We start from the raw sequence: 26938 nt of genomic DNA, 5'->3' as shown, positions 1-26938 counted from the left end.
ATCGTCATTACTTTTGGGGCAGGAAGGACCTGTACAAGAAGAATAAGTTGCATCTAACCTGAAAGCAGACCAATGTTGTGGGGAGGTTTTCTCACACTGTTTGGATATGTTTTATTTGGCAGAAAGGTGGGGAAAATAAAGGAACACCCCCTTTAGGACTGGGTGGTGAGATGGATCCGAAGTAGACTATAAATTGAGCTTCTGTCTATTCTGTCTACTGGACTTGAAAGTTAGGAAGCATGGAGGTGGCGGGGGGGGGGGGTGATGCTGAGGATGATGGTAGAGTTAACTGCATTTATTTTAATGCAAGGAACATCAGCATAAAGAATGATGATATTACTGCAAATCACAGAAATACACGAGTGAAAGGCAGGAATTGTATTTTAATGTTTTGGGTGTAATGGAAATGCAAAAGAGGAGAGAGCATCACAGGACTATGTAGAGGATATCTTGGCGGGATTATCCAATGAGGCTATATGGTTAGATACTGAGAATATGTAATGAGTGTTCATTTTGCCTGAGTTATATGATGAGCTTCCCAATAGTTAGCAGCAATTGGAGGAACAGATATGTTGGGAAATTTAAGAAAAGTGTAAAAACTAGAGTTTTCGTAGTGGAGAATTTTAACTTTCCCAATATTGACTGGGGTTGCCTTGGTGTAAAGGGAACAGATTTTTGCAGGTAAAGCAACATCTGTAAAATGGGAGACTTCTAAAAGTGAGTTGGCAGCAGTTCATAAGATTGTGAGAATTTTGGAACATAATTGAACAGTTGGCTCATCAAGTCTGCTCCATCATTCAATCATGGCTGTTTTATACTTCAACCCTATTCTCTTGCCTTCTCTCAATAACCCTTTTATCAATCAAGATCCTGTCAATTCTGCCTGGAATACAACCAATGTCTTGGCCTCCACAGCCCTCTGTGGCAACAAATTCTGAAGATTTACCATCCTCTGAGTGAAGGAATTCCTATTTGTCTGCGTTCTAAAGGGGATGTTCCTGTATTCTGAGATTGCCCTCACATCATAAACTTTTCTACTAATAGAAATGCCTTCTTCGTGTTCTCTTTATATAAGCCTTTCAATATTTAGTAGGTCTCAATGAAATCGTAAGATCACAAGAATTAGGCCATTTGGCCTATCAAGTCTGCTCCGACATTTCATCATGGCTGAATCTTCCGTTGAATACATGCCCAGAGACGACATACCTATTAAACCTTATCTCATCTATTAAACCTTGTATTCCTGGGATTATTCTTGTATACTCCCTCTAGATGCTCTCCAGGGGCAACATATCCTTCCTCAGATTTGGGGCCCAAATTTGTATTTGAGTTTGATCCTGCACGATATTCCACGTAGGAATTTAAACTGGAGGTGGCAGGTTTTTTTTTTACAAGGTCGAGTTGCAAGCTCGACATCAACCCGGCATGGATGGAGAGCGCACTCGGGAGCGGTCTGTCACTGGATCAAACTCGGGGACCTCCGTTCTCGAGCCCAGCACTGATCTCACTGCACCACCAGCCGACCAATATTTGCTGTCAATATTCCAAACGTGGCCTGAACAATGCCTTAGAAATCACCAGCAGTCCATCCTTACTTTAATGTTCTCATCCTTTCAAAATGAATGCTAACATTTGCCATCTAGCTGACTGAACCTGCAAACTAACTTTAGAAGGAATCCAGAACTAGGACTGTCAAGTCCCTTTATTCTTCTGACCAAAGTGCATAACCATATACATTCCATCTGCTTTTCTTTGCCCTCTCTTCTAACCTGTTCAAGTCCTTCTGCAGACTTCCTGTCTCTGTGACCATATATGTCTCTTCTATCTTGGTATTGTCTGCAAATTGGCTATAATGCCATCAGATCCTTCATGATTTAGGTATAAAATGAAAAGTCGTGTTCCACCACAGACCTCTACAGAACCGTCATCTATCCATGCTAGTACCTTGCCTCTAGCACCATGGGTTCTTATCAAAGGAGGCCATTGAAATAAAGCTGGAGGAAAAGAATTTTAACAAAGATGGAGGTCTCGTTCTAAGTAAGAACTGGAATTTCATTGTAAGTAACGTGGGACAGGGGAAACCCTGATTGGTTGAGGATTAACTAATCAGGAGGGACGGATGACGAGGCTTAATATATCACTGGACTAGACTTGCCTTGGCATAACTGCTGATGAAAATGGCAGAGATTGTCATCAAAACAGCAGTTAAGGTCAATACCTGTACCCGGCTGGTAGCCCGGGAAGAATGTACTCATCTTATATACCGGGAAAGCTCCAGATTTTTTTTTTTGTTTTTATCTTGTTTAGCAGCCTTGTGTGCAGCTCCTTGTCAAAGGCTGAAATAATGGACTTTAAAATTTTACCAACCAATGAGGTCAGGCTAACCAGCTTGAGTTAACTGGCTAACCAGGGACAGCATGTTCCAGAAAGAGTGAAAGGAAAAATGGCAAGTTTAGGGAACCTTGAATGACAGTGTTCATTGAAGGTTTGATCAGGAAAAGCAAGGAAACATGATGGCAAAGACAACTAAATCAAGCAAGTCCCTTCAGGAATATTGACGGTGCTGAAGAGTACTTAAGAATGGAAATATGAAGGGCAAAGCGGGGTCTTGAAATCTCTGGCAGGTAAGATTAAGGAGAATCCCAAATTATTATGTGTTAAGAACGATAGGGTAGCCAGAGAAAAAATAGTCCCTTTGGAAACCAGTGGTTTTTTTTGTATGAAGCTAGGTCCTGTAAGTGAGGTCCTTAATGAATACTTTTCTACTCTCTTTGCCAAGGAGAAGGAAGTGGGTGATGATTTATAGAGGGATACATTGATTGCCTGGACCATGTAGGTATAATGAACATGAAGATTTTTTTGGACACATAAAGCTGGATAAGTCCCAGGGCTAGATGAGATTTATTCCAGAGTGTTGGGGAAATGAGGGAAGATATTGCTGGGTTCTGTTGGAGATTTTTGCTTCAGTTAAGGTGGCTCACACAGAAGCAGAGCTAATGTTTGTATATTGAAGAAAGGCAGCAGGGATAAGTCAGGTATCTACAACCATGCAAGTGTTGCATCAGTGTTAGGGAAATGATGTATGTTTGGAAAAGATATATGGCATGGCTTTGAAGGGGTTAACTAAATTCATAATTGTATTTTGATGAAGTAACCAAGGAGATTGTAACAGCATGGGAAATGTTGTTTATATAGGACTTCATATAGGTCCTCCATGGTATGCTGGTCAGAAAGTTAAGGCTCATGAGATTCAAGGGGAATTGGCTAATCTAAATACTACTAATAAAACTCATGCTCCGTCTCTTTGTGACCTCCAATTAGCGCAAACGATGCATTACAGCGGCACATTTTTGGCTGAATCAAATTAAAATGCGTTAACTTACAGAATGCAGGCAAAGTTCAGGGTTATATATTTGTATAAAATTGCTCATTCGCCAAAATAAACAGGCTCCCTTTTAACCCGAGACCCGATCGGCCATCATGGAAATCAGGATGTGACAGCCCGACACATGCGCACGGCCAACCTCAGCAGCGACACCTCCCGGAGCAAAAGGGCAGGGCAGCTCTATTTCGCGCGGTCACATTCTGCTAATCACCATCAGTATGTGCAGGATTGGGACAGATCTAACTGCCATCCATCAATAAGAGATAATTAAATCTTATCGTAATGAGGTACTTCGAGACACCCATAAAACCCTTTGCTGCAGTCAAAAGAGAGCGGTGACTATATCACGTCCATTTAGGAGAACACCAACCACATCATCAAGAATAATCAGCATCCTTTGGTGTTACTGCTTGGTAGCTTCTATCCAGCATTAGGGTTAAAAAAAATGGTCAGCCTAATTATACCACGTGGAAAGGGAAGGGGGACATTATGGTCAAGAGATGAGGCCAAACGTCGTCGGGAAGTGGCAAGGAGAGGGAGAGAACAAGAATCGGATGAGGCCAGGGCCGCAGGATTCCAGGATCAAAGAGTCAGGACAAAAAAAGATGAGTTTAAGCTTATGACAAATAGTGTAGGACCGAGATTGCTGCTAGGACCTTTATGTTTGTGATTATATATTAATAACTTGGATGTGTATATTTGAGGTATAACAAGTAAGCTTGTCCATGACAAGAAAATTGCACCTGTTGTGAATAGCAAGGAAGGTTGTGTAAGACTGCAGTTAGAATACAGTAAGTTGGAGAGTAAGGTGGAACATTGATAGATGGAATTTAAACTCAGCAAAGACAAGGTGATACATTTATGGAGGTCGTATAGAGTAGAAAATGTTCAGTGATTGGTAGGGCTGTAATGAATTTTGATGAAGGTCTTTTGTTCAAATCCACGGTTCCCTGAAGGTGGCAACACAGGTTGATAGTTTGGTGAAAAAGGTGTGTACTAGAGAAAGTCCAAAGAAAATTCACCAAAATGTTGCCTGTATTGGAGGGCATTATTTATGGGAGAGTGATTGGATAGGCTGGGGTTGTTTTCAGTAGAGTGAAGGAGGCAGAGCTGTGACTTCAAAATTCAAAGTTCAAAGTAAATTTATCATTGAAGTATGTATAGGTTACCAGATATTACCCTGAGATCCATTTTCTGGCTGGCGTTTACAGTAAAACAAAGAAGTACAATAGAATCAATGAAAAACTGCACAAACTGACAAATAACCATCATGCAAAAGAAGTCTTTGTGCATATCTGAAATAATAAATAAGTAAATAAATAATACTGAAAGCACGAGTTGTAGAGCCCTTGCAAGTGAGTCCGTCGGTTATGGAATCAGTTCTGATTTGAGGTGAGTGAAGTTATCCACACTGATTGAGGACGCTGATGGGTTGAAGGGAAATAACTGTTTGAACGTGTACTGGGCACCATGGTAGGGATTAGCATGGTGCTATTACAGTTCTGCACATTCTGGAATTTGGAGTTCAATACCAGCGCCATCTGTAAGAGTTGTACACCCTCCCCGTGGAATGTGTGGGTGTTCCCTGGGCACTCCAGTTTCCTCCCAAAGTTTTGACATGTATAAGGTAGGTTAATTGGTCATTCTATATTGTCCCATGATTAGGTTAGCATTAATTGAGTTTGTTTGGGTTTGCTGGAGGGGGTGGGGGAGAGGGGTGTGACTCGAAGGGCCATCTTCACCCTGTATCACTAAATAAATAAACCTGCTAGTGTGGGGCCTAAGGCTCCTCAACCTCTCCTCCAGTGGCAGCAGCAAGAAGAGAGCATGACCTGGATGGTGGGGTTCCTTGATGATGGATGCTGTTTTCTTGTGGCAACGCTCCTTGTAATGTGCTCAATGGTGGGGAGGTTTTCTGATGGTAGGGGTATCAAAACAAGAGGGTGAAGGTTGAAGGTGAGAGGAAGGAATTATTTGAGAGCAAGTACTTTTAAGAATGGTTATATCTAGAATGTGCTCCCATTTGGAAGTGGTGGAATTGCTTAAAATTACTAGCTTTAAGAGATTTTTAGACAGGAACAGGAGACTACAGGTGCTGGAATCTGGAGCAGAAACCTAGGAGTCCATTTCTGTGATTCACATCTCCATGACTCTTCAAAAAGTCACAATGACTTTCGGGCAATTTTGTGTGTACTGATCATCTGTAATTTATTTTCCATTTTTAGGAAGATCGTTGGATAACAATGTCCCAGAACAGGATCCCTGGAAGTTCAGGATATGCTTTAATTGGTGATAAATCTCTCGATTTCTACAAGGATCCTGTGCATTTCTGCAATAGCCGAATTCATAGCTTTGGAAGCAGAATTTTCCAAGCACGTCTCCTGAACAAGCCAACAATATTTGTGTGTTCTGTGAAAGGGATGAAAGAAATGCTATGTGGTAAGTGTTACGTTGAGAAGTTGTTGTCATGTTTATAGGAAATTAGCTGGCAGTGGAATGGAGTTATTTCCTTTGTTCTGCTTTACATGCTAGTATGTAAATATCATACAGTATAATTCATGAACTTATTTTATGGGGACGAGCTTGTTGGTGAGTCATTGCTGTATGCACTGCCAGTGTGGAGTATTAAGCCCTAGGAGCACCTTAATGAAAATTAATATCCTCTTCATAGTTCTGCATTCATTGATCAATATAAACTCCTTGGAATTGTCTGAAATCTTAACATGGCGGATGTAAAATTTACTAATTTGATGGACAGCCTTGAACAATTATCTGCTCTCTTTGTGCTGTTTTTGTTTCATTCATCAAAATAAGACACATGCTGAAGTTCAGTTTACCAGCTATGTTAATACTTTGAATGATTCTCTGATGGTGATTCCAGTTATTAGTAAAAAAAAAACACCTCATTTATTCATGCATTATAATGAAATGTAAAAGCTAATTGCTACATACTAAATAATTTGTCTATTTTTAACTTCTGGATATTTCCCGGGAAGTTCACTTGCTCCACTAAAATGCCTAAATACTTCTCCAGATCTCTCAAGGCCCTTTGTAGTTCAGTGATTATGAATTCTGAGAAAACTCTTTTATTTTTTAGTATCGCTACATTTAATTTCCTACAATAATCATTCTTGGGATGTAGCAAGCTGTGGCAAAGTTTTGATTGTTCTTCCTGGCAGTTCTCTAGTGTAAGCAGTGCTGTGATGCTGTGCAGGATATTAACCCAGTGTTGAGACAAAGTTAACCGTAATCATATCAGAAGAATGGGGTTTGGAAGTCCTACCTGCTACAGATGTCCTTTAGTTTGCGAGTAATGGTAGAGAGTTATAGTCTGTGAGCCAGGACCCCAAATTTGGGCCACTGGTACCATCTGGGGGGAATAATACTTATAGTGATTTTTGGCAAGGTATACACCCCCAGTGCTAGAAAATATGTGATAGCATTGCAGCAGTGGTAGCTTGTATGGTAACCTCTGTGCTATAAGAACCATGACCCCATGGTGCTTTGCCTATGATAAGATGAGTTATACCAGGTACCTGAACCCTTACTTTGCTCAGATGATGAACCTCCCAGAGAAGGATCCTTCTGTGTATGAGGCCTTCAAGACAGGCAAATTCTCAGTGCAGCTGTCAAGTAACAACCCCTTTGGGCAGATCCCTGTAGACCACAAGGTCACAGTTTGAGGATAAAGGGGAAGCCTTTTAGGACTGAGATAAGGAAAAACTTCTTCACACAGAGAGTGGTGAATCTGTGGAATTCTCTGCCACAGGAAACAGTTGAGGCCAGTTCATTGGCTATATTTAAGAGGGAGTTAGATATGGCCCTTGTGGCCACGGGGATCAGGGGGTATGGAGGGAAGGCTGGGGCGGTGTTCTGAGTTGGATGATCTGCCATGATCATAATAAATGGCGGTGCAGGCTCGAAGGGCCAAATGGCCTACTCCTGCACCTATTTTCTATGTTTCCATGTTTCTATGACCAGGCTATTGAGGCCACAGTGAACAAAGACACGCAGACTCCTGGAGGCACATCATGGTTCAGCATTTTCCATTTTCACTATGAATGTTCAATCCTTATACACCTCCATTCCCCATCAAGACAGCCTCAAAGCCCTCCGCTACTTTCTGGACAATAGATCTCACCAGTTCCCCATCACCACTACCCTCCACCGGTTGGCGGAACTGGTACTCACACTTAATAACTTCTCTTTTGGCTCTTCCCACTTCCTTCAGACCAAGGGAGTAGCTATGGGAACTCGCATAGGCCCCAGCTATGCCTGCCTCTTCGTTGGTTATGTGGAACAGTTTGTGCTCCAAACCTATAATGGTACTGCTCCCCAACTTTTCCTTCGCTACATTGACGACTACGTTGGTGCTGCTTCCTGCACCCATGCTGAGCTCGTCAATTTCATCGACTTTGCTTATAACTTCCACCCATCCCTCAAATTCACTTGGTCTATCTCGGACACTTCTCTCCCCTTTCCCGATCTCTCAGTCTCCATCTCTGGAAACAGACTGTCCACTGACATCTTCTACAAGCCCACTGACTCTCATAACTACCTCAACTATACCTCATCCCACCCTGACACATGCAAAAATGCTATTCCCTATTCCCAGTTCCTCCGTCTCTGCCGCATCTGCTCCCAGGATGAGGCTTTCCATTCCAGGACATCTCAAGTGTCCTCTTTCTTTAAGGATCGTGGTTTCCCTTCTGCCGTCATCAATGATGCCCTCACCCACATCTCCTCCATTTCCTGCACTTCGGCTCTCACCCCATTCTCCTGCCACCACAACAGGGACAGAGTTCCCCTTGTCCTCGCCTACCACCCCACTAGCCTCCGGATCCAGCACATTATCCTCCACAACTTCTGCTACCTTCAACAGGACCCCACCACTACACACATCTTTCCCTCTCTACCCCTCTCAGCTTTCCGCAGGGATCGTTTCCTCCGCGACTCCCTGGTCCACACGTCCCTCCCCATGGATCTCCCACCCGGCACTTATCCCTGCAAGCGTAAGTGCCCCTATACCTCCTCTCTCACCACCATTCAGGGCCCCAAACAGTCCTTCCAGGTGAGGCAACACTTGTGAGTCTGTTGGGGTCATCTATTGCATCTGGTGCTCCCGGCGCAGCCTCCTCTACATCGGTGAAACCCGACGCAGGTTGGGGACCACTTTGTCGAACACCTCCACTCTGTCCGCCACAACAGACAGGATCTCACAGTTGCCATCCACTTCAACTCTTCTTCACATTCCCATTCGGATATGTCCATACATGGCCTCCCCTACTGCCAGGATGAGGCTAAAGTCAGGTTGGGGGAGGAAAACCTCATATACCGTCTGGGTAGTCTCCAGCCCCTGGTCATGAATATTGAATTCTCCAACTTCCGGTAATTCCCTCCCCCTCCCTTCCCCATCCCAGTTTCTCTCTGGCCCCTCCTCCAGCTGCCTATCACCTCCCTCTTTGTTCCGCCTCCTTCTACTACCCATTGTGCTTTCCCTTATTCCTTCTTCACCTTTCTTGCCTATCCCCTCCCTGCTTCCCCTCCCCCACCCCTTGATCTTTCGCCTTACTGGTTTTTCACCTGGTACCTACCTGTCTTCTCCTTCCCACCCTCCCCCACCTTCTTTATAGGGCCTCTGCCCCTTCCCTCTACAGTCCTGATGAAGGGTCTCGGCCCAAAACGTTGACTGTTTGTTTCCACGGATGCTGCCCTACCTGCTGAGTTCCTCCAGCGTGTTGTCTGTGTTGAATGGGTCAACCCATTTGCAGCGAAGCGGGACCTCATTAGCATCTCTACGGCAAAGGCAGCCCCCAAGGACATTGCCTGTGACCTGATGAAGGCATATGAGATTGGTGAGCAATGCTATGCAACCTTCAAGGATGAGAGACTAGAGGAAGACCCACCAGCAAATAAATTCCATGAACCAATGGAAACCAACAAGCTGAAAACATTCAGTGATATATGTAAGAAGAGAGAAGTGAAATCAAATGGGAGGGCAACACACATCAAAGTTGCTAGTGAACGCAGCAGGCCAGGCAGCATCTCTAGGAAGAGGTGCGGTCGACCTTTCAGGCCGAGACCCTTCGTCAGGACTAAGGGTCTTGGCCTGAAACGTCGACTGCATCTCTTCCTAGAGATGCTGCCTGGCCTGCTGCGTTCACCAGCAACTTTGATGTGTGTTGCTTGAATTTCCAGCATCTGCAGAATTCCTGTTGTTTGCGTTCAAATGGGAGGGCGATCATCTTGAAAGCAGACAGGTCTTTGTTTGGACACATCATAGTGATGGCACAAGGGTGCAGTCTACGTATGGAGGATATCCTTTCTTATCCCCTTGGACCATTGCCCTGGGCCCTGTCCACACCAGAAGGATTGCTGAGAAAGACAAATAAAACTACTTTAGCCACAACCTTGCAGAAAAATGTAGCAGTAGAAGAGCAACTCCCAGGAAACTCTGCTACAGTGGTTGATGGAATGAACTTGGTCCAAAGAGTGAAAGGTGATCAAGTTACTTTCGGAGATGTTGCTACAACAATTCTGGGTATGGCTTTGAGGGAAGGCAGTCAGAGTAGCAGAATAGATGTTGTGTTCGACACATACAAGGAGAACTCTATCAAGAATAGTGAAAGATCTCTACGGGGTGAAGAGACTGGTCATGAGTTGCAAGGTATCACAGGCACCTAGATGGTGAGGCAGTGGAGGAGCTTCCTGACCAAAGTCAGTAACAAAAATAGTCTCATTAGCTTCATAGTCCATGAATGGAGGAAGGCGGAGTACAGAGCAAGGCTACAGGAGAAGATTCTGTGTGCAACTGTGAATGACAAATGTTACAGAATCACATCTCAAGACAGTGAGGAGGTTTCAACTCTTCAGTGTCAACAAGAAGCAGATGGCCGCCTACTTCTCCATGCTGCCCATGCCACAAGAGAGGGATACCAATCTGTAGTGATCTGCTCAGAAGACACAGATGTCTTTATCATGTCCTTAGCATTTTGTGACAAGCTTGACGCCCCATTGTTCCAAAAGGGTGGCACTAGAACCCGTACAAGGCTTGTAGACATCAGGAAGGTTGCTGCCACTGTTGACATAGAGGTATGTAGGGCTCTCATCGGGTTGCACACATATACAGGATGTGACACTGTAAGCGCTTTTGCAGGAAAAGGGAAGACAAGTGCCCTAAGACTTCTGACCAGCAACAGGGAAACACATTCTTAGAGTTGGATCAGGAATGGCACCTCTCCCCAGAACTAATGGACAAACTGGAGGCATTTACATGTCTCCTGTATGCCCCAAAAGCATCAACCACCAAGGTCAATGAGCTCAGGTATCACCTTTTCTGTGCCAAAAAGGTGAAATCGAAAATCATCAACTCCCACCATACAAGGACTGCTTAATAAAACATGCACAGCGAGCCAACTACCAGGCTGGTATATGGAGAAGATGTTTGGAGAAGGACTCACAAGTGCCAAGCCCTGTTGGCAGAGGATGGAAGGTGGAGAAAGAAGAGGAAGCTGAACAGTTGGTGGTGCACTGGATGGAAGGCCAGCCAGCACCTGATGCCGTCCTGGATCTACTGGCCTGTAACTGTCCAAGAAGATGTTCACTCCCAAGATGTATGTGTGTTGCAAATGGCCTCAGGTGTACTGACATGTGTAGACTGGCAGACTGTGAGAACCAGGCATCCACCTCAGAGAGTGTGGAAAGTTCAGATGAAGACGTGGAAGACTTGGAAAATTATTATAGTTTATTAATAGGTTATGGAAGTAGTGAAAACAAAATATGGAAAGCATCCTTTGATTAAATATATTCATTTTACAACCAAATGGGGCCTAGGTTATGGCTGTGTGGAACCCCACATTTGAATTATTGTACTGTAATTCTATATGCTATGACAAAAGCTTAAGATTGATTTGATTTGATACAACATGGAAAATATCATGAAATTGATAAAACTCCAGAAATCTCTCCAAATGAGGTTTTTTACCTTTTGGGGTGTGGGGTAACATTTTCTGCTGTACTGATGTTAATATGGAATATATACAAAAAGTGATTACTTATTTGAAGTAATAAAGCTACCACTGGTGTAATGCTATCACATATTTTCTAACTCTAAAGATGAATACCTTGCCAAAAATAACTATGAGCATTATTTCCCTCAGGCGGTACCGACCAACCCTACTGGCTCACGGACTGTTACCAATTTGACGTGATAGCGTCTAACTGTGATCATTCCCGACACATCAGTACATGGCGTGATGATGCAGCTAATAGTTTTTGCCTTACAGACCCAGCAACCCTGGTTCAGTCTTCACCTCCGGTGCTGTCTGTATGGAGCTTATGTTCACACACGTTTTGTCCAGTTTCCTCCTACATCCCAAAAGCATACAGTGTAGTCACGTGCAAATGCGCTACTAAAGAAATACATGGAGGCAGAGAAAGCTGAACTCAGAATGCCTTTACTGATTCAAAATCGCGTACTTAAATCGCCCCTCCCATAGGCCCGCGACGTGTGGGGCGGACATGACGTCAGACCGTCTCCAGAAGGTCCGCCCTGAGCGGGTAGTTCCAAACGCGCTACCGTGTGTCTGCCTGCGGCTCCCGATGGTGGTTCGAGTCCCACGTGTGAGGGCCGCCGCACCCCCCCCCCCCCCCCCAGAACCGTCCATCAGGGGAGTGGAACCCCCAGTCTGTGTGGCTTGCCTGGGTGGCTGGCCTTGCCAGTGCAGTGCGGGTACCCCCACTGGTTGCTCAATGTCCAAGTGCGCCGGTTTGAGACGGTCCACTGTAAAAGTCTCTTCCCGGCCACCCACCTCCACAACACACGTGGTTCCATTGTGCCAGATCACCTGGAATGGTCCCTCATATGGCCGCTGCAGAGGTGACCTGTGCATGCCCCTGCGAATAAAAGGATACTCACAGTCTCGGAGGTCTTTAGGGGTGAAGGGTGGCGTGGGACCATGCCTGGAGGTCGGGACTGGTGCCAGGGTCCCTACCTTGTCCCGCAGCCTCGTAAACACCACTGCTGGAGTTTCTTCCGAACCTCCGGCCTCTGGGACGAACTCGCCTGGGACAATCAGGGGGGCGCCGTAGACCATTTCCACCAAGGAAGTGTCCAGGTCCTCCTTGGGGGCTGTGCGGATGCCCAGTAGGACCCAGGGAAGCTTATCTGTCCAGTTGGGGCCCCTGAGGTACACCATTATGGCGGACTTGAGATACCGGTGGAATCGCTCTACCAAACCGTTGGACTGGGGATGGTACGCTGTGGTGTGATGCAGCTGGGTGCCCAGGAGCTGCGCCAGTGCTGCCCACAAACCAGACGTGAACTGCGACCCTCGGTCGGAGGTGATGTCCGTTGGGAGGCCGAACCTGGTGATCCAGTTTGCAGTGAGCATCCTGGCGCAGGACTCAGTGGACGTGTCTACGAGCGGTACGGCTTCCGGCCATCTGGTGAACCTGTCTACCATGGTAAAGATATACCTGGCGCCCCGGGAGACTGGCGGGGGCTGACGATGTCCACGTGGATGTGTTGGAACCTCCTGTGCATCGGCTGGAACTGCTGGAGGGGAGCCTTCACGTGCCGCTGGATTTTGGCAGTCTGGCAGTGTACGCAGGTCCTGGCCCAGTGTCCGACCTGTTTGTGCAAACCATGCCAGACGAATCTGTCCACTACCAGCTTGATGGACGCCCGGATGGGCGGGTGGGCCAGGTCGTGCAGCATGTCGAACACCCAGCACCTCCATGCTGCTGGTACCACGGGTCGAGGTTTGCCGGTAGACACGTCGCACAGGAGTCGATCCGCTGCCGGGCCGATGGAGACGTTCTCCAACTGGAGCCCCGAAACGATGGTGCAGTAAGCCGGGATCTCGGGTGTCCGACTGTTGCGCTTCCGCCAGTGCTGCGGAGTCTATTCCTGAGGATGAAATGCCTACTGAGTGGAGACGGGCGAGACAGTGTGTTGGCGACGACGTTGTTCTTCCCTGCGATGTGGCGGACGTCCGTGGTGAATTCTGAAATAAAGGACAGGTGCCTCTGCTGCCAAGCCGACCATGGGTCCGATACCTTGGCCAGTGTGAAGGTGAGGGGCTTGTGGTACGTATACACGGTGAACTCCCTTCCCTCGAGGAAGTACTGGAAATGCCGGACAGCCAGGTAGAACACTAGCAACTCACTGTCGAAAGCGCTGAACTTCACCTCTGCTGGCCATAGGTGCCGGCTGAAGAAAGCGAATGGTCGCCACTGGTCCTCGACGAGCTGCTCCAGGACTCCGCCGACTGCCGTGTCGGAAGCGTCGACTGTGAGTGCCGTGGGTACATCGACTTTCAGGTGCACTAGGAGGGCCACCTTTGCCAGCACCTCCTTGGCCTGCTCGAACGCCTCCGTGGACTCTGCGTCCCATGCCACTTCTTTGGCCTTGCTGGCCATCAGGCTGAACAAGGGTCTCATGATACGTGCTGCCGCTGGCACGAACCGATGATAAAAGTTGGCCATCCCTGCGAACTCCTGCAGGCCCTTGACCGTGCTGGGCTTGGGGAACTGGCGGATGGCCTGGACCTTGTCCGGTAGGGGAACTGCGCCATGTCGGTTGACTCTGTGTCCCAAGAAGTCAATTTCCATCAGCCTGAACTGGCACTTCGCCAGATTGATTGCCAGTCCGTGGTCGCTCAGGCGTTGGCAGAGCTGGCGCAAATGTGCCACGTGCTCTTGGTGTGAACTGCTGGCCACCAGGATATCGTCCAAGTAAATGAAAACAAAATCCAGGCTGCATCCCACCGAGTCCATGAGCCTGTGGAAAGTTTGGGCTGCATTCTTGAGACCTAAAGGCATCCTTAGGAATTCGAACAAGCCGAACGGGGTGATGAGGTCTGTCCTGGGCATGTCGTCGGGGTGCACTGGGATCTGATGGTATCCCCTGACCAGGACGATTTTTGAGAAGATGGTCACTCCGTGCAGGTTTGCCATGAAGCCCTGGATGTGGGGTACCGGGTATCTGTTGGTGGTTGTGGCATCGTTGAGCCTTCTGTAGTCTCTGCAGGGCCTCCATTCTCCTGCGGAGTTGGGCACCATGTGCAGCGGGGATGCCCACGGACTGTCTGAGCTGCGTACGATTCCCATTTCTTCCATCTTACGGAACTCCTCCTTGGCGAGGTGCAGCTTGTCGGGTGGGAGCGTGCGAGCGCGGGCGTGCAGCGGCTGTCTTTGCGTGGGGATGTGGGGCTGTCAGTTTAAACACTATGTTTGGCATAAGTCAAAACACTGTACATCATCAAAAACACACCACCTCTACCTTGAAGCATGGTGGTGGCTGCATCATGCTGTGGGGATGCTTCACTGCAGCAGGCCCTGGAAGGCTTGTGAAGCTAAAGGGTAAAATGAATGTAGCAAAATACAGGGAAATCCTGGAGGAAAACTTGATGTAGTCTGCAAGAGAACTGTGACTTAGGAGATATGTTTTCCAGCAAGACAGTGAACCCAAGCATAAAGCCAAAGCTACACAGGAATGGCTTAAAAACAATAAAGTTAATGTCCTGTGGTGGCCAAGTTGGAGTCCAGACTGCAATTCAGTTGAGAATTTGTGGCTGGACTTGAAAAGAGCTGTTCACTCACGATCCCCATGCAATCTGACAGAGCTTGGGCAGTTTGTAATTGGAAAAATGGCAGTGTTCAGATGTGCAAAGCTGATAGAGACCTATCCACACAGACTCAAGGCTGTAATTGCTGACAAAGGTGCATCTACTAAATACTGACCTGAAAGGGAGTGAGTAATTATGCAATCTTGTGTTTAATAATTGTCATAAATTTGGACCAATTTGTAGAAACTTGTTTTCACTTTGACATAAGAGTGTCTTTTCTGTTGGTCAGTGTCAAAAAAGCCAAATTAAATCCAATATGATTCAATGTTGTAAAACAATAAAACATGAACACTTCCAAGGGGGATGAACACTTTTTATAGGCACCATACTTCAATTTTTGTATTGTGAATGAATTATTACAATCATCATCTCTATTCAATAACCAAGATACAGGTGAATCATTTTTACAAGAACATGCTGGTCAATAAAAATGCCGTGGAAATCAAACTGGGCAGCACAAGGAAGTGCGACCAATGTTTTATAACTTCTTCCAAAAGCCTTTTTTGGCACTTCTTAAAGAGACAACCGATGCTTGCTAACAGTAAAAAAAAATGCTTACAATAGTAAGTACATGCATTGTGTCTTTATTGCATTGGTTATTAGCCAAAACGTTAAGATGCAATTTCTCCCTGGTCCTTGGGGATACTCCCTGAAATACTTAACAGGATATGAAAATGCAACTAAGTCATTCTACAGAATTGTACAGATGGCTATGGTGATTTTGCCATTGTCCCTCTGTTAGCTCTTTGAAAGACCAACCCAGGTAGAAGTTCGGTCTTGATGAAGGGTCTTAGCCCAAAATCTTGACTGTTTACTTCCCTCCACAGATGCTGCCTGACTTGCTGAATTCTTTCAGCATTTTGTGTGTTTTGCTCAAGATTTCTAGTATCTGCAGAATCACTTGTGTCCTGTTACTGTACTTTCTACTCCTTTCTTAATCCTCGTCAAGAATCTTCTTAGCAAGCAATTTTAAAATGTATTTTAAAAGACACCAGGTTAGCAACTAAGATTAGTAAATATTAATATCGTCTGTATATTGAGAAAGTTGAGACTAATAAGCCAAAGTGAACCAAATGAGCATAGATCTAGGTTAAATATAGGAGGTTCCTGTTTTATGTGGTTCAGTTTCAAATGTATATTCGAGCCAAAATGTGAGTCACTGCAACAGGTATAAATAATTTGCAAGTATGTATGACAAGGCAATTTTTCAATGGGCTGATTGTATTCCACCTCTTTAATAATTTATCTTCCGTTTGTAGATTCTGAAAGATAAATGAGGCCAATGTGGGTACCACAGATGGGGTAAGAAGTGCCTCAGAAAGCAGGCAAGAGGATAGTTTGAGGTCATTTGCTCGTTTTCCTTCTGCTTTCATAGCACTTCTCTGTGCTTTCAATGCATGAATTCATGGTTCTTAGTGCCATCCAAAATGTTCCTTCTCCACTTTGAATAGTGATGGGTCAGAGGAAATGTTAACTTAGCTTAAGCATATACTTGAATCTTTTCCTTCTCCCCTCCTAATCTATTCCCATGACAGAATTCAGAACCGTTTCAGTGTCAGGCATGTGATTAAAATGACCTTCTCAAAGTAGCCACGTGTGAGTGGAACTGGGACCTCCATTTTGAGGATGCTGATCTGGGCAAAAACAATGACATTGGTTCAGTCACCATTCCAGTAAATTGGGAAGGTTTTGCAGAAATGCCATGCTGCTAATTTTCCAGTGCTTTGAAGTGTCTGTTGTAGGCTGTCCATGCCCAAGACACATGCAACAGGAGAAGGATCTCTGTTACCTGGTAGGCCATAGGTATGAAGTCAATACTCTTCATTTGATTAGTGGCAGTGTATATGCGTTAAAGGCAAAGAGGAATTTCATCACGGATGTCCCTGTTCATTGAGAGGTTGCTCCTCAGGTATGAAGAGTCATCCAAGTTTTCTGCAATCTTGTTGTGAGCACTTTATTTCAGAGGGCAGTGTTGTACAGTGGGTCAGGTTGATAGATGCCTTTTCTCTTGTGGATATTGATTCAGGATCTATCCTTCAGTATGCTTTAGTCAATGGACGGGCAGTGGCTTGGAGCTTGACCCTATAGTGACTACACCTCAGAATAATTTCCCTTTAGTTTTGAAGATTAGCTCCATTCCTGACGGAAGTTTGCCAGATTTAAGGTGCAGCTTTAAGGTGAGAAGAATTTGGGGGCAGTGGTAGAAGGGAGGGGTGTGTTTAAGTGAGTGAGATTGGGAGCATGACACAGTCCTAATTGACATTGGTTAGGATCATGTTTTGCATGTCTGGGGTCAAATTTCTTGGTCAGCTGAATTTGAGGATGGTATTCTACAGTCTAACTAGGTTGAAGGTTTTTGTTAAGTTTGCAGATGGTAACGTATACAATGTATTGATGATATCCACTGTGCCTCTAGATAGAAAGAATGCAAACTGACTTGACCATAAGATTTAAGAGCAGAATTAGGCTATTTGGCACATCAAGTCTGTTCTGCCATTTCATCATGGCTGCTTCAATTCTCTGCTCAGCCCCAATCTCCTGCCTTCTCTCCATATCCTTTTGTGCCTTGACCAATTAAAAACCTCTGCTTTAAATATACATAAAGACTTGGCCTCCACAGCTGCTTGTGGCAAAGAATTCCACAGATTCACTACTCTCTGTCTAAAGAAATTCCTCCTTGTCTCCATTCAAAAAGGACCCCCTCTATTCTGAAGCTGTTCCCTCCGGTCTTGGACTCTCCCACCATAGGAAACATCCTCTCCACATCCACACGATCAAGACCTTTCACCATTCAATAGGGTTCAATGAGGTCACTACTCATTCTTCTGAATTCCAGTGAATACAGGCCCAGAGCCATCAGATGCCCTTCATGTAACAAGCCGTTCAATCCTGGAATCATTCTCATGAACCTCCTTTGAAGCTTCTCCAGTTTCAGCACATCCTTTCTAAGGTCAGGGGCCTAGAACTGCTCACAATACTCCAAGTGATGCTTCACCAGTGCTTTGTAAAGTTTCAATATTACATCCTTGCTTTTGTATTCTAGTCCCCTAGAAATGAATGCTAACATTGTATTTGCCTTCCGCACCAGACTCAACCTACAAATTAACCTTTAGAGGATCCTGCACATGGATTCCCAAATCCCTTTGCACCTCAGTTTCTTGTATTCTCTTTCCATTTTCTAAATGGAGAGAAAACACCCTTTCATTTCTTATAGCAAAGTGCATGACCCTACATTTCCCAACACCGCACTCCATCTGCCATTTCTTTGCCCATTCTCCTAATCTGTCCAAATCATTCTGTAGCCTCTCTACTTCCTCAAAACTACCTGCCATCCACCTATCTTCATATCGTCTGCAAACCTTGCAACAAAGCCATCAATTCCAATGTCCAAATCTTTCAAGTGCATCTGCCCATCCACTGGAAGGAGGTGGTTGAGGAAGACTGTGACCTTTCCCGTGGCAGACAGCAGGGAGATGTCGCTGTAAAGGACTTGTCCCCTTTCTTGCAGACCACTGTTTGCAGGCATTGGCTGTCTTCAATTTCTTTTTAAAATCAAGTTGTAAACAAAACACTTCTCTTTGTGGAGTTTTCATTTGAATTGTATACTTCAGTTTCCACCCCGCCATTTGCTGATATATTTAAAACTTCTGAATTCTTAGGATTGTATTCACTGTAAATGTCATTGTGTTGAGTGTGTCCCACTATAAAAGAGCAGATGTGTAAGAATCCCCGAAAGAAGTCTCTGTTTTATTTCTAACCTAGGCCTTCTTATCAAGTTTGGGTATGTATACTACATCTCAGGATTTTCAAAAAGTTCCAAATAAATTTATTATCAAAGTACATGTATGTCACCATATACAACCCTGTGATTCATTTTCTTGTGGGCATACTCATTAAATCTATAGAATAACAGAATCAGTGATTCAGTCAACTTGGGTATTCAACCAATGTGCAGAAGACAATAAACTGTGCAAATAAAAATTAAATAATAATAAATTAATAAGCAATAAATATCGAGAACATGAGATGAAGAGTCATTGAAAGTGAGTCCGCTGGTTGTGGAAACATTTCAATGATGGAGCAAGTGAAATTGAGTGGAGTTATCCCCTTTAGTTCAAGAGCCTGATGGTTGAGGGGTAGTAACTGTTCCTGAACTGATACCGACTGATGTGAGTTCTGAGGCTCCTGTACCACCTTCCTAATGGCAGCAGCAAGAAGAGAATACATCCTGGGTGGTGGGAGACCCTGATGATTGCTGCATTCCTGTGTTTCATGTAGGTGCGCGCAATGGTGGAGAGGGCTTTACCCAGATGGACTGGACCGTATCCCCTACTTTTTGCAGAATTTTCTGTTCAAGGGCATTGGTGTTTCCATTCCCGGCTGAGATGCAGCCAGTTGATATACTCTCCAATACACATCTGTAGGAGTTTGTCAATGTTTTAGATGTCATGCTGAATGTCGGTAAACTCCTAAGGAAGTAGAGGTGCTGCTGTGCATTCTTCATAATTGCACTTAGCGCTGGACCTGGGACAGGTCATCCAAAACATTAACACTGAGGGGAACTTGAAGTTGCTAACCATCTCCACTTCTGATCCTCTGAGGACTGACTCATGGACCTCTGGTTTCCTTCTCCTGAAGTCAATAATCAGCTCCTTGGTCCAGCTGGCTTTGTTTGTTGTTATAGCAACACTCAGCCAGATTTTCAATTTCCCTCCTATATGCTGATTTGTCTCCACCTTTGGCCTAGAACAGTGGTGTTGTCAGCAAACTAGAATATGGCCTTGGAGCTGTGCTTAAGCACACAATCATAAGTGTACAACGAGCAGAGCCCGAGGGCTGGGCACACAGCCTTGTGGGGTACCTGTGCTGATGGAGATCACAGAAGAGTTGTTGTTGCCAAACTGAACTGACCGAGGTCTACCAGTGAGGTAATCAAGGATCCAATTGCACAATGATGTATTGAGGTCAAGGTCTTGAAGCTTATTGATTATTATTGAAGATGATGGTATTGAATGTTGAGCTGTGGTCAATAAAGTGCATTCTGATGTATGCATCTTTGCTGTCCAGCTGTTCCAGGTTGAGTGAGGAGCCAGTGAGATGGCATCTGCTGTGGACCTGTTGCTCTGGTAGGCAAATTGGAGTGGATCTAAGTTGCTTCTTGCGCAGGAGTTGAAACGTTTCATCACCAACCTCTCAAAACACTTTGTCACTGCTACTGGGCGATAGTCATTGAGGCAAATCACCACTTTCTTCTTGGGCACCGGTATAATTGAAGCCTGCTTGAAGCAGGTGGGTACCTCAGACTGCTGAAACATGAGGCTAAAGATCTCAGTGAACACTCCAGCCAGTTGATCAGCATTGGTCTTTAATGCTTTGCCATCTGGGCTGGATGCTTTTCATGGGTTCATCCTCCTGAAGGCTGCTCACGTGTTGGCCTCAGACTGAAATCATAGGATCACTGGGGGATGTGGAAGTTCATGATGGTTAAATTTTTCTGTACTATCATCCCTGTTGTGCTTTAATTCCAGGTTTTCCCACAGTCAGTCTAATGCATATGCAAGCATCTGATGGTCACCATTTTGCAAACCACATCTCTTAGTCTGTTTATTTGCAAAGATGTGCCTTTAATTTCAACTTACTGCTTGAAATTTACAATTTACATTAAGAACTGGAGACTGGTTCTTGCTTGAATTAATATCCGTTATAGTCACAAAAGTCCAGAATACTCCCTAACGGAGGGTTGCTATTCAGATTGGAGGCTTGAGATAGTAGTGTACCATTGGGATCTGTGCGGCGTATTTCTCATTTATACTAATAATCTGGGTGGCAGTGTTGTTAATGTGGTTAGTAAGTTTGTGAATAACACCAAATAAGCATTGTGGTGGACAGTGAAGATTTTTGAAGATTACAACAAGATCTTGATGAATAAAGGAAGTGGGCAAAGGGCTGGTGGAAGGAATTTCCCTTGGGCAAGGGTGAAGATTTGCATTTTGGTAAGTTTAAACTAGTGTAAGTCTTGCGCAGTGTTGTAGAACAGAGAGCCCTAGGGGTAAAGGTACACAGGTCCCTGAAAGTGGCGACACTAGTAGACAGGGTGGTGAAAAGTATTTGGCATGCTTCCCTTCATCAGCTAGGGCACTGTGTACAGAAGCTGGGATGTTAAGTTGCAGCTCTACAGGTTGTTGGTTCAACCACACAAAGTATTGTGCTCAGTCTGGTTGCCCAGATATAGCAAGGCTGCCATTAAACTGCAAAAGCATCAGAAAAGATTCATGTAAATGTTACTGCAACTGGAGGGCTCAAGCTATGAGGAAAGGATGGATAGCCTTTAGACTGACTTGTTCCTACAGCTTGGGAGGCTGAGATGAGGCCATACAGAATGAAATGAAATGAGGGGTGCAGATAAGGTGGATGGTCATAGTCCAGAGTAAGGAGTTGAAAACTAGAGGATAAATTAAAAGAGATGTGAGAGAAAACTTTTTTATAGAAGGCAGTGGGTATATGAATTAAGCTGTAGAGATGTGTACAGTTACAATGTTATAAGAGATTTGGACAGTAAATGGCTAAGAAAGGTTGAGAGGGGGATAGGCCAGATACCGGCTAATCAGGCTAGTTTGAATTGACAACTGATTCAACATGGATGAATTGACTGAAAGACCTGTTTTCATACAATTGAAGTCTGACTCTGCTTTTTAAATATGAAACTATGTACATGTGACAGTTAAATTGCCAGGTGAATACATTCAAAGAAAAACACGGGTTTCTTTTTTCAAAGGATTATCTCAATAGAGTACTTGTGGAAAGTTGGCAGTGGCATCAATGATAGTCAAGTCGTATGTCCATTTTGCTCAGTCTGGTTATTGTGATGCCCAGTCATGGGAAACTTGTTCCATTTTAAGTAATGTAGCAGTGCAAGTGGATATTCCATTGAACAATATGTGCACTGAATGAAATGTGGCATAATGTATAACTCTTGCTTTTTCAGCTAAGATATCTGTATTTGAAAAGGACCCTTCAACAATAATGCATGAGTTGTATGGTGATAACCTAGTCACAACAAATGGTAAGCTCACTACAAGGGTGTATTTTTTAAAATGTACCAAGGTGTATAGAGGATACTGAAGGAGAATGTTCACTTTTGGGTGTTCATAGTTTGAAACAATTTATGTGTCACTATTTTACAGAAAAGGTCAATTGCTTTGAAGCATCCTACACTCCTTCTATGTGTAAGCTGTTTGGAGATGTCATCTGCTTCACTCATGGTATGTTCCAATATTTGTGTGCAAGAAAGGAGTTGTAATGTTGGTGTGGAAATTTTGTTATAAGTGCAGTTAGCAAAATGTAGTCAGATATACTGGATACCAGTTTTACTCTTGAGTTTCCATCAATCCAACAAAATCTCTGAAGTAACAGCATAATCAAGACATGTAACTGCTTTGTCTGAGCCATAAATTGAAAATGATCTTTCTCCAGCATACCAAAATAAATAGATTAGTGTGATATCAGCATTTGACTGATGTAATGTGCGTGGTATAACTTTTTAATTGGCTTCTATTGGTTGCTTTAAAATCTCCAGTATAAGTACGTGTCCAGCAGTCAATAGACAATAGGTGCAGGAGTAGGCCATTTGGCCCTTCGAGCCAGCACCGCCATTCACTGTGATCATGGCTGATCATCCATAATCAGTATCCAGTTCCTGCCTTATTCCCCATAATCTTTGATTCCGCTATCTTTAAGAGCTCTATCCATTTCTTTCTTGAAAGCATCCAGAGCCTTGACCTCCACTGCCTTCTGGGGAAGAGCATTCCACATATCCACCACTCTCTGGGTGAAAAAGTTTTTCCTCAACTCCGTTCTAAATGGCCGACCCCTTATTCTTAAACTGTGGCCTCTGGTTCTGGACTCACCCATCAGCGGGAACATGCCTCCTGCCTCCAGCGTGTCCAATCCCTCAATAATCTTATATGTTTCAATCAGATCCCCTCTCATCCTTCTAAATTCCAGAGTATACAAGCCAGGTCGCTCCAATCTTTCGACATATGACAGTCCCGCCATCCCAGGAATTAACCTTGTGAACCTACGCTGCACTCCCTCAATAGCAAGAATGTCCTTCCTCAAATTTGGAGACCAGAACTGCACACAGTACTCCAGATGTGGTCTCACCAGGGTCCTGTACAGCTGCAGAAGGACTCTTTGCTCCTATACTCAATTCCCCTTGTTATGAAGGCCAACATGCCATTAGCTTTCTTCACTGCCTGCTGTACCTGCATGCTTGCTTTCAGTGACTGATGTACAAGAACACCTAGATCTCGTTGTACTTCCCCTTTTCCTAACTTGACTCCATTTAGATAATAATCTGCCTTCCTGTTCTTACCACCAAAGTGGATAACCTCATATTTATCCACATTAAACTGCATCTGCCATGTACCCGCCCACTCACCCAGCCTGTCCAGGTCACCCTGCATTCTCATAACATCCTCCTCACATTTCACACTGCCACCCAGCTTTGAGTCATCTGCAAATTTGCTAATGTTACTTTTAATTCCCTCATCTAAATCATTGATATATATTGTAAACAGCTGCGGTCCCAGCACTGAACCCTGTGGTACCCTACTGGTCACCACCTGCCATTCCAAAAGGGACCCGTTAATCCCTACTCTTTGTTTCCTTTCAGCCAGCCAATTTTCAATCCATGTCAGTACTCTGCCCCCAATACCATGTGCCCTAATTTTGCCCACTAATCTCCTATGTGGGTCTTTATCAAAGGCTTTCTGAAAGTCCAGGTACACTACATCCACTGGCTCTCCGTTGTCCATTTGCATAGTTACATCCTCAAAAAATTCCAGAAGATTAGTCAAGTACAATTTCCCCTTTGTAAATCCATGCTGACTTGGACCTATCCTGTTACTGCTATCCAAATGTGTCGTAATTTCATCTTTTATGATTGACTCCAGCATCTTTCCCACCACTGGCGACAGGCTATCCAGTCTATAATTCCCTGTTTTCTCTCTCCCTCCTTTCTTGAAAAGTGGGACAACATTAGCCACCCTCCAAACCACAGGAACTGATCCTGAATCTACAGAACATTGGAAAATGATTACCAATGTGTCTACGATTTCTAAAGCCACCTCCTTAAGCACCCTGGGATGCAGACCATCAGGTCCCGGGGACTTATCAGTCTTCAGACCCAGCAGTCTATCCAACACCGTTTCCTGCCTAATATAAATTTCCTTCAGTTCATCCATTACCCTTGGTCCTTTGGCCACTATTATATCTGGGAGATTGTTTGTGTCTTCCCTAGTGAAGACAGATTCAAAGTACCTGTTCAACTCGTCTGCCATTTCCTTGTTCCCCATAATAAATTCACCCGTTTCTGTCTTCAAGGGCCCAATTTTGATCTTAACTATTATTTTCCTTTTCACATACCTAAAGAAGTTTTTACTATCCTCCTTTATATTCTTGGCTAGTTTACCCTGGTACCTCATTTTTTCTCCGCGTATTTCCTTTTTAGTTATCTTCTGTTCCCAATCCTCCAGCTTCCCGCTCATCTTTGCTATGTTATACTTCTATTGTGTATGCTACCATTCTGCAGTTGGCTCAACTTAGACTATTTTGTATGTAATTTAAAATATATGCTGTAAGAAAACACACTCTAGTCAGTATTCAGTTCACTGCTAGTGCAGGTGATTTAATATTTATTTCATTTGCTCTTGGATGGGTCCACACACTAAAGAGCATTGCGCAGAACATCACACATAACATGCTGGGTCTTGTCCTGAAACACAGACTACTTACTCTTTTCCATAGATGCTGCCTGACCTGCTGAGTTCCTCCATCGTTTTGTGTGTGTTGCTTTGGATTTCCAGCATCTGCAGACTTTCTCATGTTTGTGATTCAGCAGAACATATTTAATATCCCAAATGTAATAATTCAGTGGTAACCAGTGGCTGTCAACTAGGAGGCACAGACAATTCTGCATGCAGAGCCCACTTGAACTTTAAAGCTGGTGTAATATTACATAGGAAATATGGTCTGGGAACAGGCTATTCATCTCAACACTTCCATCTGGTGATCACATTCCATGAAAACCTCCTTCTGTCTTTCCATCAGCGTAACCTCCTTGCTGTTCTGCCTCCCCTAAAGAGTCAGCCACTTTAGTGTAATGAAAGAAAATATGTTGGTATGGCAGAAGAAGGAGAGAACCTGGGTGGAAAAAAGGCACTACAGGCATTGCAAGTCTTGGTAGAGATTGAGGTCAGTAGAGAATGAGGGGAGCAAAATTGTAAGAAGGTAAATCTCTATTAATCCCTTTCCCTTAAATGGGAGATATCCTGGCGTTTGCCGTTACCAACCTACGGCTATAACTCCTTGCACTTGAGAGACTGAAAGAACACAAATTACATCAACTGGATGAAAAAAATAGCCTTGGAGACTCGGTTGTTTCTTCATGCTTTGTTGCATGGTCCATCAATTTGTGATGGCTTCTGTGTGCATTGAGTAGGGACAACATTGAAGCCACAGTCAGCCTGAGAGATTGGCAGTTTTCATTATTTTGGCAACAAAGTAATAATGAGCTAGATTTGACCTTGAATGTCTCAGAAACAAGGTATACTTGTTTGAAAACCTAATTGGCAGATGCAAGAATTGGCACAGAAGGGACTGTAGCTGCTGGGATCTGGAGTAACAAATAATCAAGAAATTGTTGATGCTTGGGGTCAAAATCCTGCGTAAGGATTGATTCAGGGTTTCTATCAACGTCAGCAGTTCTTTGCTTCCCACAGATACTTGATCCATAGAATTCTTCCAGGAGATTGTTTGATGCAAGAATAGGACACTGGGCCTCTTGACCCAAAATGAATAGAGAAAGAGGCAAGTATTTCAAAGATTTGTTCCCTTTTAGGTCAGGGGTTCCCAACCATTTTTAATGTCATGGACCCCTACTATTAACCGAGGGATCTGTGGACCCCAGGTTGGGAACCCCAGCTCTGGAAGGAGTTCTAACTTTATCTCGAATGGCTGGCCCTTAATTTTCAAACACAGCTAGTAGTTCCGGACATGTCAGCCAGGGGAAATATCATTTCCATACCTGTCATGTCAAGCCCTTTGAATTTAGCAAATGAAAGGTGATCTTGTCAGCATGCAAAAATTTTAGAGTCTCAGAGCCTTCTGCTCATCAACTTTATGAAAAACGTGCCATTGTAGGAATCAACCTGGTGAACCACACCTTTACACTTTGCATAGGGAGGGCAGTGTCGTAAACATTACTCCAGATCTGTTCTTGCATGAGCCCTAATATATCCATGATATCAGGAACCTGCCTAGAGTACTGGATATTGTAACCTCATATGGGGCTTCATCTGTAGTTCCACAGACCTGTAATGCAGAAACAGTTGTGCTACTATGCAGCAGATTTATAACACTAGGCATCTACCAGACTATATAGAAAATTGCCCAAGCCCTGTACATAAAATGCTGAGATATCCATTCTGGCTAACCATTGCCCATTCGTTTATCAAAATGATGAAAGGCTTTAGCAGCCGGGCTATCCAGCTGCACCTTCCAGCCAACAACCTATTGAATGATGCCCAGTTTGTATTTTGCCAGACCACATAGCTCCATCCTTCATCACAGCTATTCCAAGTCTAACTCCAAAGAACATGGAACAGTAGAGCACTGGGCAGGCATTTCAACCCACAAGGTTGTGTGTCTCTTGATGATGATTTATGCTATATGTTGTCCTTCTATCTCTCATCTGTACTCCTCCATTCCCTTCATATTCACACGACTATCAAAGAGCCACTCGGACTCCTCCAAACTACCCAGTTCACTTCTTCTCATTCTAGGCAGGTGACACTGTCTGCATTTTAAAAATTGCCCATCATGCTGCCTTTAAACTATGGCAGGGTTCCCAGCCTGGGTTCCA

At 44.4% G+C, this 26938-nt stretch overlaps 1 protein-coding gene across 6 annotated transcripts in view; it reads left to right on the top strand.

Moving 5' to 3' along the window:
• The window catches only part of LOC140211431 (uncharacterized), a 119094-nt gene that overhangs the window by 5337 nt on the left and 86819 nt on the right, over positions 1 to 26938 (top strand). For 3 of the 6 annotated variants that reach the window (XM_072281131.1, XM_072281130.1, XM_072281135.1), the window contains exons 2-4: positions 5611 to 5824; positions 22001 to 22078; positions 22200 to 22277. In XM_072281131.1, coding sequence (XP_072137232.1) covers positions 5629 to 5824; positions 22001 to 22078; positions 22200 to 22277 — 352 coding nt within the window. In that variant the 5' untranslated portion in view covers positions 5611 to 5628. The remainder of the gene's footprint in view (positions 1 to 5610; positions 5825 to 22000; positions 22079 to 22199; positions 22278 to 26938) is intronic. The other 3 variants (XM_072281132.1, XM_072281133.1, XM_072281134.1) reach the window with 3 other exon arrangements.

Source organism: Mobula birostris, chromosome 17 (assembly GCF_030028105.1).
Source record: "Mobula birostris isolate sMobBir1 chromosome 17, sMobBir1.hap1, whole genome shotgun sequence".
Lineage (NCBI taxonomy): Eukaryota > Metazoa > Chordata > Chondrichthyes > Myliobatiformes > Myliobatidae > Mobula > Mobula birostris.
This window is presented reverse-complemented; position numbering and strand designations above follow the sequence as displayed.